Here is a 17,173-nt window from a genome sequence, read left to right as displayed (position 1 = left end):
AAATGGTTATAAAGAACAATGTTCGAATATACGTCAGATGAAAAAAGAAAAAAAGAAATGAATATTCTCTAGCAACTGTATATAATCCACAATGGAAACTCATACACACACACATCCACATACAAGAGAGAGTGGTAGCTAGAGAGAGAGAGAGAGGAGAGAGAGAGAGGAAAGGAGAGGAGAGAGATGGAGAGAGGGGTGGTTGGGAGGGGTGGAGTGAAAGAGAGAGAAATATTAGAGGGAGAATTTTAAGTCCAGAAATAAACTTTTGCTTTTTTTTTTTTTTTTTTTTTTTTTTTTTTTTTTGTATCATAAGACAACAAGAAGGAATGAATGTGCTCCCAACCTTGGTGTACTACAGAACCATTTTATAAATATTTAACATTCTATAGGAGTGATTCATATATTCTCACACAACTCTGTGGCAAGGCTGACCCATGCTGCCGACATTCTACATATCACTGAGACAGGGAGGTGAAATTTTCCTGCTTCCAGTCTAATTGTCTTTGACAATTGCAGTGCCTAGTGCTACACTGCTTGTGTTGTATTTAAAAACAGGGGAAAGAGGAGAGACTTGTTCATTAAAGATGCAGTATCCCTGGTTCACACAAATGCATCTGGCAGGTTCAAAATCGAATGTCAACCAAGGGTCTTAGCAGAGTGTGAGCTTCAGTTCATGTGTTGGTAAGTCACAAGTACAGCTGGTTGTGAATTCTGAAATACTAACAGCTCCAGGTTTGCTAATGTGCTTCATATAAAAATCGGCAGGTGATTCAACAACTGAAGGCTTTACGTTTCAAAAAAAAAAATTGTGAATTGTAAAATGATCATGTGTATCTCTGCACATATGAAGAAAGGAAGTAACAAGTTGCTTCTGAATAAAGAAAAGTAGATGTTTGTTTTAAAGTTCAAATAGGTGGTGATGAAAGAACACACACACATACACACAAACACACACACTAATTATATATATATATATATATATTAGAACTTTAGTGGCCTCAATAGTTCAACAAACTGCGTCCCTTTCACTTGCAAAATACAGATTCAATGATCATGCTACCCAATTCTTCCTAAGAAACATGAGAATGGGATTACAGAAGTCTCTTTCTGCTTGGAGTTGGATACATTTTTAGAGAAAGAAATTCTAAGTGTCTCTAAAACATATTTTCCAACCCACAAATGTATTTAAATTCACAAAGACCTATTATAGGAACTAATTTGGATTTTTTTTTGTTTGTTTTTTGGATGTGTTCTTTTGAAAACTGCATAGCCAAGTACTATGCAACCCATGTAAATCGACCTTGCTATTTTACATAGCATAGCCTCTGGATAGCTTTTATCACTTGCCCAGATGGTGTTTGGCCTGTGTATTTTAGTGGAATGGTTTATTTTCTCCTTGATAGGTTTCAAACGCACAAGAAAACATTATACCCGTCTATCTGCATTTGAGTAGAATACAAACTGACTAATAGATAAACATTCCGTGTGAAAGTAAATAGCCTTAAAGTATACTGCCTTCACATTCCATTGATCAGCTCAGTCAGCAAAGTTTTTCATATTGTCACTAATGTTCTAAATATTTGGGGGAGAAGCATGCCAGAAGTGTAGAGTATTTCCATTTGAGTCACATATAAGGTCATTATGAACTACCTCTTGAGTTTCTATTGATCCCAGTACTGAAGTGGTTTCCTTCACTTCCTTTTTGTCACTGTTGGAAATGTTACTGCAGTTGGGAAGAAGGGAATTAGGGGCTGTAAAGTGGAATGGCTCAATCTCTTAGCCAGATAGTGAGGGATTTGGACTGGCTCATTACCTTACCTTCATTAATAGCCTTCTCCAAATTCTTAGCAGTCAAAAAGAAGCCAGGAGTATGAAGCCCGATTACTCAGTTGTATTATCACTGACTGTACACATTCACTTCTGAGGCTGTGGTACCCCACCCCCACTCCAAGTTCCAGAATGGATGGTCAGAATAGAGCTCATTATTAAGCTAGTCTATAGAAGAGCTCATAATGCTGCCATGCAGAATCAAAGAATCACAGGAGAGCACTATCTACTCAAAGGTCAGCCTTATCTCCTCCAACAGATCTTCATTTCTTCAACATGCCCAATTTCCTAAGAGATCAAATCTTGGATTTCGTGAGGCTAAATGAAAATCACACAAGACTTCAACGTCTGCCTAAATACATGGATTCTTGACCACTCGTATCTCAAACTAATTTTTAAGTCACTCAGAGCTCTAATTTTTAAGCCATTTAAAGCTAAAAGCCAAGATGTATGACTTCAATTAATTTTCAGTTTTATAAATGAGCGTAAAACACAATAGTGCAGTCATATATTTGGTATTAAACCTTACTAGCCACAAAAAATGTGGGTCAGTATTGGATTTTCCAAAGTTGTCTAAATAAGACTGGGTTTGTCAAAACTTGCCAGACGCTTTCAAGTGAACACAGCATGTTGGCGGAAATGAAATGTAATGTCTAAAAGTCAGAAAATAGGTCAGCACTGTGCAAAAGTAAACTTGTCAGTGAGATCAATATGAACCTACAAGTTAATGTGGATATTAGAATTTCCTTACAAGGGATGCGCAGGGTAGACCCAGACACAATTGTAGCATTTATTCACTTGTGAAAAGCAGAGGACATATTTAAGTATTATTTTTTGTATCCTTAATGAAAGGCACTGCTTTTTAATATGGAATATTTATATTTAAGCACAGTTTTAATTGACAGAATGTCTTAGTAAATTAAATTCTGGTTCATTTGCTCAGTTTTTAGCAACATAAAAAATAAAAAAGGGGAGTAAAGTTCAAGCATCATAAAATTTCAGAAATACGAAATCTCTCATTAGCTTTCTCTATGTTAAGTGTTTCAGAGAACTGGACATTGTGGATAAGATTAGTAAAAATTTTTGAAAGAAAAAAAAACAGAAAGACCTTTCTTGGGGCTTCTCATTGCATTTATTTAATTTTTTTTTAAAAAAATGTACATCACTTATTTATTGAATACATAAAATGCCAGTGCTTTGCAACAGTTTTGTTACTGCATCTCTAAACTAAAAAAGGAAAGGGGAAAAAAACCCAGGAAAATACATTCAAAAGGCCAGGCTGTTCTGCTTATGCACAGGCAGTGGCTGTGGAAAGCTCCAGCCTGCACTGACTGTTCAGAAGCATTGCCAAACATCAGCCGGCTATTAATGAAAAGTTGCACATAAAGCATTAAAGGATACAAAGAACAACTTGACAGAGAACAGGAGAAAAATAGGAAATTAAGAAAAATGTCACTTATGACATGGGTTGGGGGGGTCATAGACTGAGGTGGAAACAAGCATACATGCTGATGTTTTTGGAAACTAGATTTATGGTGAAAGATGGAAGAAAACAAAGTAACCTGTTTACCAAGCTACACTGCAGTGTATGTGTGTCCACTTCCAATTTTCTACTTTACTTTCCAAGAGAAATGTAACAAAACTGAGGTAGGAATAAAGCAGGAGCACTACAGCCAAGATTTCAAAATGAGAAGCAAAATTGCACTGACAAGAGTGGAGTCAAAAAGACAGGGAGGGGATGTAGAGGTTCTCTGTGGATATAGATATACAGATGCGTATAAGTTGGTTGGTTGGTTTTCATTTATGTGTTTGTTTTGATGGCTATCCTCTGCATTCTATCAAATAGCACGGCAAGTCTATAAGCTAGATTAGTGAATAGAATGACACCATTCCCAGCAGTTTTAAGAGATAATTTGCAAACCACCACCACTACCACCTATGCAGTAAAAAGGCAGTCATAGTTTGTAGGTACTGTGACTTTCAGGGTCCTAAACAGGTCTTGTGGCTGACTGGTCTAGACACTAACACAAACCGAATAAGTAGCTTTCAATCAACCAGTGTACCTTTTAAGAACATTTTCACTTAATTATCAAGGAGCAATGTACTAAGAACTCTTGTAGTTACTGACATAAAGAATTATTCTGCTCTGGTTAATTCCCCATAATTAATAAAAGAACTTAAAAAAATCCTTCCATTTCTACTTTAAACTGTAAATATTCCGTTGTATCACACTTCAGTATTTTTCTGGATACATTCAAAGTAATTTTCCTTGCTATTTTCCAATTGTTGAGGTAAACATACATTTTAATATAAAGTAACATTGAAGCCTATCCTATTACTCTCAGCAGTACATAGTGCTTTCAACACATTCCTTTGAGGTACTGTACAAATCACAATCACTTTCCTGAGTTTTTGCAGACAAGAACATTAAAAGAAATGAACTGCAGAAATTAAGGTCCAGATTACCGTTACCCTGTTTTACCTGTTCTTAGCTTAATACTGCAGAACAGACAGGATTGAGGAATACTGTTGCTCTTAAAATGGCAAAAATCTGGTTTTCTGTCGTAACACAACTGTTCATCTCTTTAGTCCGATAATGTTTGAAGTTAAAGCTCTTTATATTAGCACATGCCACCAATGTAATTGTGAGGCAAACAAAAAATAAAGCACCACTCCAGGCACTTGACAGCAACTAAATCTCGAGAACAGCAGAATGGAATCAACACACGAGGTTCATGTCCTTCTGAAATCAACACACTTGCACCTTGCTCCTTGGTGAGTGTTGTCTAGCTTGAACAGAACTGAGCATCCACATATGCTTTCTGTCATCTGGGGCTTTCAAATCAGAAGCTCTCATTTGATGCACTTTTCCTCCAAATCTACCCTGACTCTAAAGACGCAACTTAATCGTCATCTTCCCCAGTACCCTTTGCAATTTAAACACTACTGGAAAGGGGCTCTATTCCCTATATAGCAGGTTTTATGTGTGTGTGTGCCAACATTCATTACATTTTTTTCTAAAGAATTTATCACTGACTGCAACCAAACATTTTGTTCCATTCAACATACATATCAAGCTCCTTTTGAGATATGCTAGGCTGAATCTTGCAGAAAGCATTTTCAAAGTCTTGATATGTAACGGGCCTCAACTGGCTGGGCATAATGGCTGAAAGGTCTGTGGCTGGCATGGCATGGAGGGGGCCCACCACTGCTTCCTGACACAAATGAGCCACATCTAGTCCAGAAAAGCCTTCTGTGCGCTGGACGAGCAGTGCAAACTCCTTGTCATTGAGACAGTAATTGTGCTGTGAGAGCAGTTGTACTATTATCTGGTGCCTCGCTGTGCTGTCAGGAAGTGGGATTAAAAGTCGTTTCATGAAGTACCTCCGAAGAGATTCATCTATTTCTTCTGGTTTACTGGTGGCACAAATTACTACGATTTGGTCCTCAGCCGAAGTTAGTACAGTGTCCAGTTGCATCAGAAATTCGGTTCTCATCCGACTGACTGGACTGTGTTCCTCACTCACTTGAGAGGAGAGAAGCATGTCAATGTCACTAACAAAAATCACCGAGGGCTGGCGACACCTGGCCACAAGAAAAGAGGCATGGATAATTTTCTCTGCTTCTCCTAACCACTTGGCAACTAGTCCAGAACCGGCAATTTTGAAAAATGTGGCCCCCAGCTGACTAGCGATGCATCTGCCCAATAATGTCTTGCCTGTCCCCCGAGGTCCAAATAAAAGGATGCTCCGAGGTAAGGCCGTCAGTCCACTGAATGCGTCTGACCTCAACACTGGCCATAAAACCTCCTCTTTAATGACAGCCTTCACCAGGTCGAGACCAGCAATGTCGTTCCAGTCCACTGGAGGTCCTTGGGTGATAATCTCATTGGTTACCAGGTCAATGAGGTGCGTGTCAGTATTCTTCAGTTGCTCGTCCACAGAGTGGTTGGATGAGGTAGCTGCACGGAGTCCAGGGCCTTGCATTGGGTGAGAGAGGAGCTGCCTGTGCTCGTCCCCATGCTCACTCATTACTGGCGATGTGTACTTCCCAAAGGATTCACTGGATCTCGATCCCAATGAATTTTTAGCAGTACTGTAGGAAGGAGGGGTCAGAGCCCTACTGGACTGGCTGCTGAATTTCCTTTGCTGTTCAGAGGACATTAGCTGCTTCGTTGGCTTAAATGCTAAGGATGATGTTTCAGCACTTCTGTCAAAGCCATTCCCCCGATTTGTGTTTGAAATGCTGTTGTCGGGCATTCTGTACATAGGACTCTGTGTAGATCTCTGTTGGCCATAGCTGTAATTTCCATAACTGGAGTCCATTTCTCCTTGCCCTGCCATATAGAAAGCTTTCCTTTTGAGAGAACTTGCCGAACTGTTTGTCAGAGCCGACGGTGCAATAGGTGTCAAACCATGGCCCTGGTAGGTGTAGCCAGGAACAGTGGTGGGGGGTAGGGGAGTGGGAGCAGGAATTCCTGAAGGCAGGTATGCTGAAGGCGGAGGCGGTGCCCCACCAGGGCTGTACCCAGACCCCACAGCAGTCTGAGGAGGATAGCTAGCAGACGGATAGCTGTAACTGGAGAGGTTAGAAGTCCCATTGTAGCCTGGGACCAAGGCTGGTGGTGGAGGAGGTGGTGGCGGGGGCTGTAGTAGCCCAGAGCTATGCAAAGGGGATGGATGAGGTGAAGGAAGTGCAGGTGCTGGCTGGCTACTGTAAGTAGAATGCAAATATGATCCATTGTATCCTGGGGCATATTCCTGAGATGGGAGCCCTGCATGAAGACTAGGTACGGTGTGGCTTCCACAGGTACTACTTGAGTAACTAGGTTCTGTCAGGTTGCTGGCTACCCCAGGAGAGCTCCCTATACTCGCAGAGACATCTGTCGGAGGGAGGGCTGAACTGACTCCAGCTTTGCTGGCAGTGATAACATCCGGAACACAGTTCATGGGATAAACAGCTTCCGAATTCAAGGAAGGCTGCCAGGGTTCACTTTCATTTTTCCGACCGTTCACCAGTCCTGATGGTGCATCCGAATAGTTGCTGAGCACAGGTCGGTCCACGGGACCTTCCAAAATGCCGGAATACTTCTCTGCATATTTTTTTAGTAGGTTGGATGCAGTCAGAGCAGATATGTCGTCATTCGCCCAGGCATACTGATAGGTGCGCTGCAAATGACCTCTGTAGGCTTCGACTTTGTGGGCAGGAGACCGAGTAGTTGAGGTGATGTCAAAGTGCTGTTCTGGCCACTGGGCATGCTCTGGCGTCCACTGCATCTTCAAGCCTAAGAATTTTGGGAGGAAAAAAGTTGATTTACTTAGACAGTCATCAGAACCCTTTAAAGCTTTCTCTCCAACTTCTTTTGTTACCTATTATTTTCCATTAATGAAATGCATACTGTAAAAGCTCTACACTGCTTATAATACCTATTATGACCCCAATAATAGGTACTCTTTAAAATGGATTCAACTTCAGCCCTGTTTAAAAAAACTACACTGAGTTTAAAAGGTAACTCTGTAGTTACCTATATTTTTTGCATTTTGAAGTAATAAGTCAATCTATTTCTGTCAAGCACATCAGCTTACTTACTGCACACACACACAATCACACACACACATATATATATATGTACACACACAGTTCTGTCAAATTAGAATTCAATCATAGGTTCTTACAATAAAATAAGTAAACATTTTAAATATCTTGCACATGCCAGTATTAACATGTACAATATCTAGTTATTCTGTCTGTTCACATCACAGTTTCTGTTTTGCATTTTAAGCAATATAAAAATGAGACACAGCTGACAGATCACATCTAGGATACCTCTCTTATTTGGTACTACACCTAGTTAGCACAGTATAATGCTCCCTGCGCAGAACAATATGACACAGACATAGCAGGTCATTCCATAATCCAACTCTCATCTAAAGTGGTCCACGACAGTTTCAAATCTGCTTCGTGGAGTGCAGCAAAGCAATCTCCCAGGCAGCGCTCCATCGCTTTCATCGCACAAAGCCTACAACTCGGTATGAATTACAACTGGCTCCTTTCTGCCTCTCAGTTCTGTTGTTGAGTCTCTGAAAAAAAAAACAAGCATCACTTGTCTGTCGGTCTTCCAGCATTCTCTCTCCTTCTCTTATAATCCCCCCTCCCCTTATAGCCTACAAGGTACTAAGGCGGGAGAATGTGTGTGTGTGTGTGTGTGTGTGTGTGTGTGTGTGCATGCACGTGCGTGTGTATTAATATACATCCCCTCTTATACATCTTCGTGTGTGTGTGTGTGTGTGTGTGTGTGTGTGATATGAGACAGGAGATAGAGAGAGAGAGAGAGAGAGAGAGAGAGAGAGAAAGGAAACCAAGGGGAAAGGGAAGATAAGAATGGATTCTGGATTCCAACTCTTTCAATTTCTATAGGACACCATGTAGGGCATACACTAAAGAGAACAACTAGATAATGAGATGATCTGGGTAATTCTATCATCTGCTGGGTTACTAAGTGAAGCAATGTTCACTAGGTAGCAAACTATAAAATGAGTATTTTCTCATTTAAGAAAAAAATACTAGGCAGTCAGAATAATTTGAATTTTAAATTGTAAAGAGACTTTAGAAATTACTTTATTTCACAGATTAGGAAACCAGGGCCCAAAGTGATTTATCCTGCACCCTCGAGGTCTCACATAGAGTTAGTTACAGAACAGGACTGGTACCCAGTCTAATCTCTGCTTGGTTTAACACTTCCTATTCTGGTACAGCTATATTAAGCAGCCCTCCTTCATCTTTTTTGTATTACCCAAAGTCAATTTTGCAAATTGTCTTGTGCCCTCTGGCAGAGATGCCTTGATAAGGAGGAGGCATGGTCTACATGAAGCATCGGTGGCATCAATCCCCTTCTGAATTACTACAGTCTATTCTGTCAGCTTCTACCCCCTTCTGCGCTCCTCCTCCAAGCTCTGTGGCTCTTCATTCCCTGACTCTGGCTTCTGACATGGCTGGCTTTGACTTACTCAGCTAAACCCTAACATAGCACACAGTTTGGTAACAGAATGGCATGTTGATTCCCTTCTGACTCCCTCTTCCTTGTTTGCAAAACCACTGCACCAGACACTGGAAGTTAATTAGCAGGATGATGCTGTGCTAATTGTGTTAATTTACAAGGTTTTAGTCAAAGAGAATCATGCCAGGGCTGGCACTGCTGTCATGCTTCCGACTTAATGATTAAGAAATACTGAAAACAAGGTGGGAAGGATTGCAGTAATTACACAATAAATGAATAAAGCAACAGGATTCATTTGCAAATATATTTTACTGCAATTGTACTCATTTGCATTTTGATTTTTAAAAAGGATCCATGTACTCATTTGCAAATCACAACTCAGTTAAATTAAGTCTGAATGCTGCACAGTGTAACTTAATCAACCTTTATATATATATATATATATATATATATATATATTTTATTTTAAGTAAAAATTCTAAAAACCTCACTTCTCTTGTACATGCAACAGTTCTTTCTTCAATTTTCCTCAACTACCCCAAATATTCATATTTCTGTTTTAAAACTTATATATTATTAAATAATCTCATCAAATGGGAAAACAGTATTATAAAATCCTGACGAAGTGCAGCTTGTATAATTTCACTCAGAGGAACTCTGCGTGTGAGTTCTAGGAAGAACTAAAGTGGTATTCTTAATTATTTCTGCTTTCTCAATCATTACTTTTTAAGGGGGAGAAAAACACACCGCAAAATGTGTGAAATGACCGAAACCACACTTAAAGGGGAAAAGATGCAATTTTAATGAAGCAGCATTTCAGGAATCATACTTTCATTAAATTCAACTGGAAATTATTAAGAGCAAATCACCAGGAACCAATCGCAAGTAATCAGTATCTAAATTCTTCTAGTGTCATGGGATTTACTTCAAGCCTTATAAAAAGTAGAGAATATTAATGTGACTGTAATGTAGAACTATCTAAAAGACCTACAAATTCATTAGTCCTGTAAATTATTTCTAGGGAACTTCTATTATGGTTTTTTTTTTCTCTAAAATATTATTAAAATACAGAATAGAGAAAATAAGAACACACATATGCTATGAGTATAAATTTGATTAGATTGATACAGAAAAACGTGAAAAAAAAAAGTCTTAAAGGGCTCAACAAATAATTTAGAAGTACAGGCAATGGAATTTACCAGGACACACACAAACGTACGCACACGTAAGTTAAAGGATGGCTTCCTTTCAGTTTGCTGAGCTAAGCCATTGTTAGCATAAGTTAATAAACATACATAATAAACATTTTGAAGAAATATGCTCTTTAACATGAAACTGCCTAATTATTTTTAAGAGGAAACAGGAATTGGGAACTCCCCACCTGTATTCACTTAAATAATGTTTTCTTGTAAATTTATTATTTATGAAAGAGATGAAAAAAATGATTTTAATAAGTTGTAATCACTGTAATGGACAGTATCATACAGTTTAAATAAAATAGATTGTTCACTTCATACGGTATGTTAGCAGCTTAACTCTAGCAAACCTAAATTCATAAGATTTCTTTTTCACCTAAAATTAAGCAAAGAAGATATTTATTAAAATTATCTATTTGGAACAATTACTGAATACACCATTGCCTTTTGAGTCTAACACTATTTTTGGATGTGCTTACCAAGATAATTGAAAGTTCATTTATGGATGCATACTAAATAACAATAACCTTTACAGGGCTGCAAAAGGCAAGATTGAGTTTTGTTTAAATACAAGGGAATAGACTTATTCATATCCCCTGAAACATGAGAATTTATCCAGTGCTCTAAAATCATTAATGTTATTTGAAAGCGTAAGTTAATCTAACCATAAACTAATTCTTGGTATTAGCAGGAGCTGAGAAAACCAGTGTTCAAGAGACTGTCTTGGCCTTCAGAGTGAAGAGTCTTTTTGTTGGCTCCTTGAATTTTAACACTAATTCGAAACTGGTAACCAAACTTATTTTTTTGTTGCTGTCATTGTTATTGTGTTTATTGGTGGTGATATTTCTGATGTGAAATAGAACAAAAACACAGAGTCAAATGTTTTCTGAACAACGAGAAAAATCCTGCTTCATTTGATTGTATTGCAGTTATCTGTGAGTCAGAAGCAATACACTTGTGTCAGTTAACTTGGCACTCAAATAATGGGATGAGTTTTAAAAGCAGCTTTTATGTGGTTTCTCTTCAGAACATGGAGATGAGTCTCAGAAACTATTTTAACATTATTAGAAACATGACTTTAGAACAGTAACTCCCACTGTTGTTTGGAAAAAGCTTAAATAGGTACAGTAAAATTTCAGAAAACAATGGAAAGTAAGAAAAATAGTTTTAAAGATTGAAGACTTACTCCAAAACATAAAATTTTGTTTTTGAAAGGATCAGAAAATTCTTAATACAGCTGGCAAATTTCATCATGTAGTGTGTTTTTACAAAAATACATAATCTAATAGAAAATTGTTTTTAAGATAATTTAAGGGTTACACAGGAATGACAGGTACTACAGTAAACACCTGAGAATTCTGTTCAAATTTTACTGTTATGGGATGAATCCATATGTATATAAATGAACAAATCTGTATTTCCAATATAACTGGATGGTTTGGATAACATTTGTCATTCTTTTTTTTTTTTGAGATGGAGTTTCGCTCTTGTTACCCAGGCTGGAGTGCAATGGCGCAATCTCGGCTCACCGCAACCTCCGCCTCCTGGGTTCAGGCAATTCTCCTGCCTCAGCCTCCTGAGTAGCTGGGATTACAGGCACGTGCCACCATGCCCAGCTAATTTTTTTGTATTTTTAGTAGAGACGGGGTTTCACCATGTTGACCAGGATGGTCTCGATCTCTTGACCTCGTGATCCACCCGCCTCAGCCTCCCAAAGTGCTGGGATTACAGGCGTGAGCCACCGCACCCGGCCCAACATTTGCCATTCTTACCATTACTGACCATTTGGTAACTTAGGTTTAATTAGAAAATGGTTATTGCTTTGTTGCTTTACTTTTTCCATTTTGCTCTTTAACTCGTTTTGAAACAAAACAACTATAGATTCCTCTAAAGTTCTGCCACAACTACAAAATTATAAAGAGTGATAGAGAAAAATGAAGAGTATAAAAGCAACTTTCAGAATAAAATAAAAGGTTAGGTACTCTAGAATCTATTTTTAGCATACATTCCTAAATATATCAATGTGAGGCCCTCACTACCCACCCCACCCCTTATATACGCATGCTATTCAGCAGTTCATCAGGTCTAAAATAGTTGCTCCCCTTTACAATGTTCCCATTGGGTAATTTTGGCTGCTGGGGGCTCTGCCTTCACTTGTATGTTTTCTCACACTTCCTAAGGGCAGGGACCTGAGGCAAACACCTGCAGGCATGGCGGGTTTACCTGCTCTAAAACAGATGCAGAGCACTCACACAGGCCTGCATGACATTACTATATCTATTACATTTATTTGAGCTATTGCACCTCTGAACCTTTCATTATTTTTTAATATTAAAAAAATACAATATTAGCAAGAATTTCTCTGAAAAACAATCACTACTAGGGTAAATACTGTAAAGTAATTATAACACTCTACAGCTATATGTTAGTTCTGCCATTGTGACCCAACAGATTCATCATCTCTTGGGTCGCAATGGCAGAACTAACATATAGAGCATTCAAAATGCCCAGTAGAGAGTAGAAAATTCATTAGCTAAAAATACAGGTCTATGCAGTGAAGAACCTTCTGAGAGAAGAACTGTACACCTCCTGGCACTGCAAACTAGTCCTGTGCAATATCTACTTATTATCATTCTTCAAGGGGAGTGATGACCAAATGAAACGTTTGAGAAGACTAATGAAGCCCTGTTTACTCAGCCTCATAAGCCAAGAGGCCAACACAGCATTATCTAGTATTACTAGTAGTAACTCATTTGATCTGGAAACTTCTTCAGCCCATTCCTCAATAATTCTTGGCTTTAAAATATGGCATCAAATCTACAAGTAATAGAAAGGGAAAAAGGTGAGGAAGACACACTGAAATTACATACGGTTTTTACTTAATTTTGTACCATCTTTAGAGCAGCAAAATTAGAAGACTGTATAAACTAAATGGAAGAGGGGCTGTCAAATTTTAAATTTAGTTTAACTATGTACAAAGCATTGTGGTTCAATGCAAAAAAGGAGGATCCGTTTGTCTATAAGGTGATGAAAACTTTTCAGCTCTCTTCCCAATTTCACATTCTAAATTCTCCAAAATTACACTCTGATTTTAGAGATTAACAGAACTTCAAAATACCCTAACTAATCCAGACATTCTGACTTTTAGATTGATGTTTCACTTATAATGATGTTTTACAGGATTGGATACTATTTTGCATAATATAGTATTTTATTTGGACCCATTGATAGATTGGGATAGAAAGGAACTGAAGGAACATAAAGAGGTTTCTAGAATTTTGTTTCCCAGGTGAAAATTTCAGCCTGTAGATTCAGTCCACTGGCAGCATTGCTTACACCATCACTTATTTGTCCTAATCTTTGTTAAGCTGCTTAAGCACATCATACTCACTTACTCAGCTGTCATATGTGTATAATTATGGTATTATTTACCTGGCTGTATTGCTATTAAGATTAACCGAATAATATTTTGTGAAAACACTTCCCAACTGTGAACTGCTCCACAAATATTTCTTAGTATTCTTTTATTTTGAAAAGGTCAGAGGTGCATTAAACACAAAACAAAACAACATTGGCGAGACAGAAAAGAAAAAAAGTAAAATCATTCGCAGAATTTATAAGTCAGTTCTCCTTCAACTTCAGGACAGCAACTGAAAAGGAAATTTTCCAGTGGGACTGTTGATTCCAAGAAAGATATGGAAATTCTCTCATTCTGAGCAAAGCAAGGAGCATACTTGCCTTAATCAAAAAGGTGTCAACATTCCAAATGTTTTCAAGTATTTTATTTATTTTTTTATGTTTCCTGTGACTCGACATTTTAGAGATCAAAACTAAGAAACAAAGCACTTAGAGGTTTAAAACTAGTTAAAACTGTTAAAACTCATTTTAAAACCTGCAGTTTCAAAATAAGATATTCCAATTATGTAACAATGCTGTCAAATATTTTTTTTCTCTTTAAATCAAATTTTCACACCTCAAGCCTCCAAATTATAATATATTTTGCAGCACCCCCACCCCATTCCACCTTATTTGCATAAAGCAATGCTTAAAAAAAAGTATGAAGGCATTTCTGGCTAAATGGTTCTTAGTAAATATAGTTCGGATACCTCGCCCTCTTATAGAGAAATTGCAACCTGACAGCCTGAGGGTAGCATATACCCTGCAACTGTGTTTTGTGTGGCCAGGGCAGGGTTTTAAAAATCACTCAACTTTATGTTTTAAAAGATCCATCTCAAAAAAATTTAATAAAACTTTCCATATTTCTCATTTTTCAGACAAGATCTTACAAAACTTCATTCTTTTCTGGCAACAGCTGTCTGATTCGGGAGACCAGCTCCCTCCTTGGGGCATATCCTACCCTTTCCACTTGGTCATGTTGCTCCTCTCCCCTTGACAACGTCAGGTATTTTAATGGCATCTACCAGGTCACACAGGCATTTAAATTTAGGACTCCATGTTAAAGCCTCAAGCTCCACTTTCTTCACTTACATATCTTTTCTTGAAATCCGGAAAGTATACAACTCTAAAAGTTAAAAAAAATTCCCAAATACTGTTTTTTTTTTTTTTTTTTTTTTTTTTTTTTTTTTTAATGATAAAAGACCCTCCCTGCCCTCTTACAACACAACACATGGGAAATAATTGATAATTTTCTTATTAATTCAGTGTCAATAGTACAATAGTGTGGAATGATGAATAATGAATGGTATCTTTAAAAACCGGTCCCAGATGCTGTTTCAATGTTCCCCTTTTGCTCTAATTTGTCAGATACTACTTTTTGCTATTTTCCTATCCATTTTCACCATTCCTAACATACTCCTTTGAATATACTGTATGCTTGATACCACAAACCAAAGCTTAATTAAACAATGAGTGAAGCTTCTCCTATTAGTCAAATACATGAGCTTTAGTACAACTTTTATAAGGTTATCTAAGAAACATACTCCAAAGTCATGCTTCTTATTTCCTACAGAAAGTTGCTGGGTAGATAGTATCTAGGTAAGCAATAGACCTTGTTATCTAAATGTCATTACTTTGGGCTTAATGAAAGCCTATGTTTAATGTTACAGGCACCATGACTTGGACTAGGATGGTAAGAATACATACTCTGTGTTTAAACTGAAGTTGTGGGTAGCTTATGATTTGAATTGAGTTCTCTACGATGCATTAAATTTTATTCAAAGCAAGAAAATATTCATTTAATAAATGTGACCAAGTGTAATGGTGACTATTTTTGCCAATATTTCATATGAAGGATAAAACTTGATATGCATGGGTCTGATTGGTCATTATTTTTAATATGTAAGAAAATGGCTTGCATTATGAGAATGAATCCATAAGCATTTATGCAAAGCAAATTCTGCTGATAAAAATTATTATTTTTAGATCACTGAACCTAAATTCACTATATGATCAGGAGAGAAACCATATCATTTAAAGGAACCCGGGAAATCATACTCATAATTCTAAAAAGTACTTTTTTCTTTAAATTTCCTATACTTAAAGTATACAAGTGAACATATTGTCACACTCACACATAAATCCACATAGTTCAAAATTATAATTTAGATCTACGTTTCCTGTGAGGGGGTGGGTTTTTAAAAATGTTTCTGTGTAAAATTTTTGAATAATAATCTAAAACCAAGTTTTTAAAAAAAGTGTCCAAAACTCTGTATATATTCTATGGTAAGTTATTCAGAATGAACACGAGGATGCATGTACATGCAATTTAAAATATACAAATGATTCATACTCTTAATCTTCCTAAGTATCAGGTGTCATTAACTATTGCAAAGGAAAGAGTCTGAGGTAAAAGGGCTGAGTTTCCCATATTTAAAAAATGTTATTTTGTTTATGCCACTTCTGTGAATTTTAGACAATTTATAATCAGTTTAAATAGCACTTTGTAGTTAACCTTTAAAGTTGTTACTTTGCAGCCTTTCTTTTCTCATGCCCTCTCTTTCCTTTTTCCATATACATTTTTCAATCCATTAAGGCCATCTACCCTTCCCCCTAGATCATCAAGACATACCACATATGTCCATAGGGACTGAAGGGGCTAATGAATATGTATGTTCTGTGTCATAACAGAGCGCTACCCTCGTTCTGCAGTATCAACCCTCTTATGTGTGTAAATAACAGGTGAGCTGTAGCATGCAGGGATAAATGGGGTTAACACAACCTGAGAGCCCCATGCTAGATTCATCGCATCCGGCCTGTATGATTGATCCATAAACAGAGTTCCAAATGCCAAAAGTATTATACATTTTGTGAGTGTTTTGAATCTTTAATTTTTAAAGTCTTTTGCAGAGACAATTATCATCATCATCCTAAAAGTCTGAGGTTATTACAGTTGACTCTCAAAATACTGTTTTGCCATATAAAATATATTGGCACTTTTAATTAAGAGACATCTGGCATGATACCAACCTTGAATTGTGACACAGCTGGTATATTTCATCAATCACAATCCTAAAATGGTATACTAACCACTATGTGCACATACAACTCTTTGTAATTATGTGTGTGTGTGTGTGTGTGTGTGTGTGTGTGTTCTATTTCAAGTATCTAAATGCAAAGCCCAATTTAGTTATATTTAAACTGAACTCTATTCATGCTTTGCCCAACACACGGGCTGAAAAGGGTCAATAAACAAATTCAGAAATCTTCCGAACCCTAGAATGTGGCTTAAAATGGAATTTGCATTCATCTACTTTTCTGTGTTCCTCTGGAACCAAACTCTAAAAAGACAGTTTACATAAGCCAAAATAGATGTGTAAGTCTGCTTATTTAAGATTGAGCGCTTTCTCATATAATTAGACAAAGAAGTAACAATGTTATTCATATATTAAGGATGAAATTCTTCAACCATTCTCCTTAAAAACTCCTTGCTTTAGGTGACTCTAAAGTATGCAAGGCCCAGACAAAATTTGTTTAGGTTATTTATGCATTTTTCTCTTTTTGGCAATTCATGCATTAATTTTTAATGCAATAGCAAAATAGTGTGTCGGACTTTGAAAAAAATTCTATAGTCAGGGCTGGGTGACATAGTGCATTAATTCAGTGTCCTTCACTCCTGGGACCTGTGTATAATTTAGTCCAGTCTGAAGAAAATAACTTTGATCTGAAGGTAGTGGAAAAAGCTACATATGAA

The 17,173-nt window shown here is 37.3% G+C and overlaps 1 protein-coding gene across 3 annotated transcripts in view; it reads right to left on the bottom strand.

Moving 5' to 3' along the window:
- The window catches only part of FIGN (fidgetin, microtubule severing factor), a 143,499-nt gene that overhangs the window by 6,899 nt on the left and 119,427 nt on the right, over positions 1-17,173 (bottom strand). For 2 of the 3 annotated variants that reach the window (XM_003921925.3, XM_074399584.1), the window contains one exon: positions 1-7,114. This exon is cut by the window's left edge and continues 6,899 nt beyond it. In XM_003921925.3, coding sequence (XP_003921974.1) covers positions 4,860-7,114 — 2,255 coding nt within the window. In that variant the 3' untranslated portion in view covers positions 1-4,859. Of the gene's footprint in view, positions 7,115-7,677; positions 12,452-17,173 lie in introns of those variants that run through there. The other variant, XM_074399585.1, reaches the window with a different exon arrangement.

Source organism: Saimiri boliviensis, chromosome 5, assembly GCF_048565385.1.
Source record: "Saimiri boliviensis isolate mSaiBol1 chromosome 5, mSaiBol1.pri, whole genome shotgun sequence".
Taxonomy (NCBI): Eukaryota; Metazoa; Chordata; class Mammalia; order Primates; family Cebidae; genus Saimiri; species Saimiri boliviensis.
This window is presented reverse-complemented; position numbering and strand designations above follow the sequence as displayed.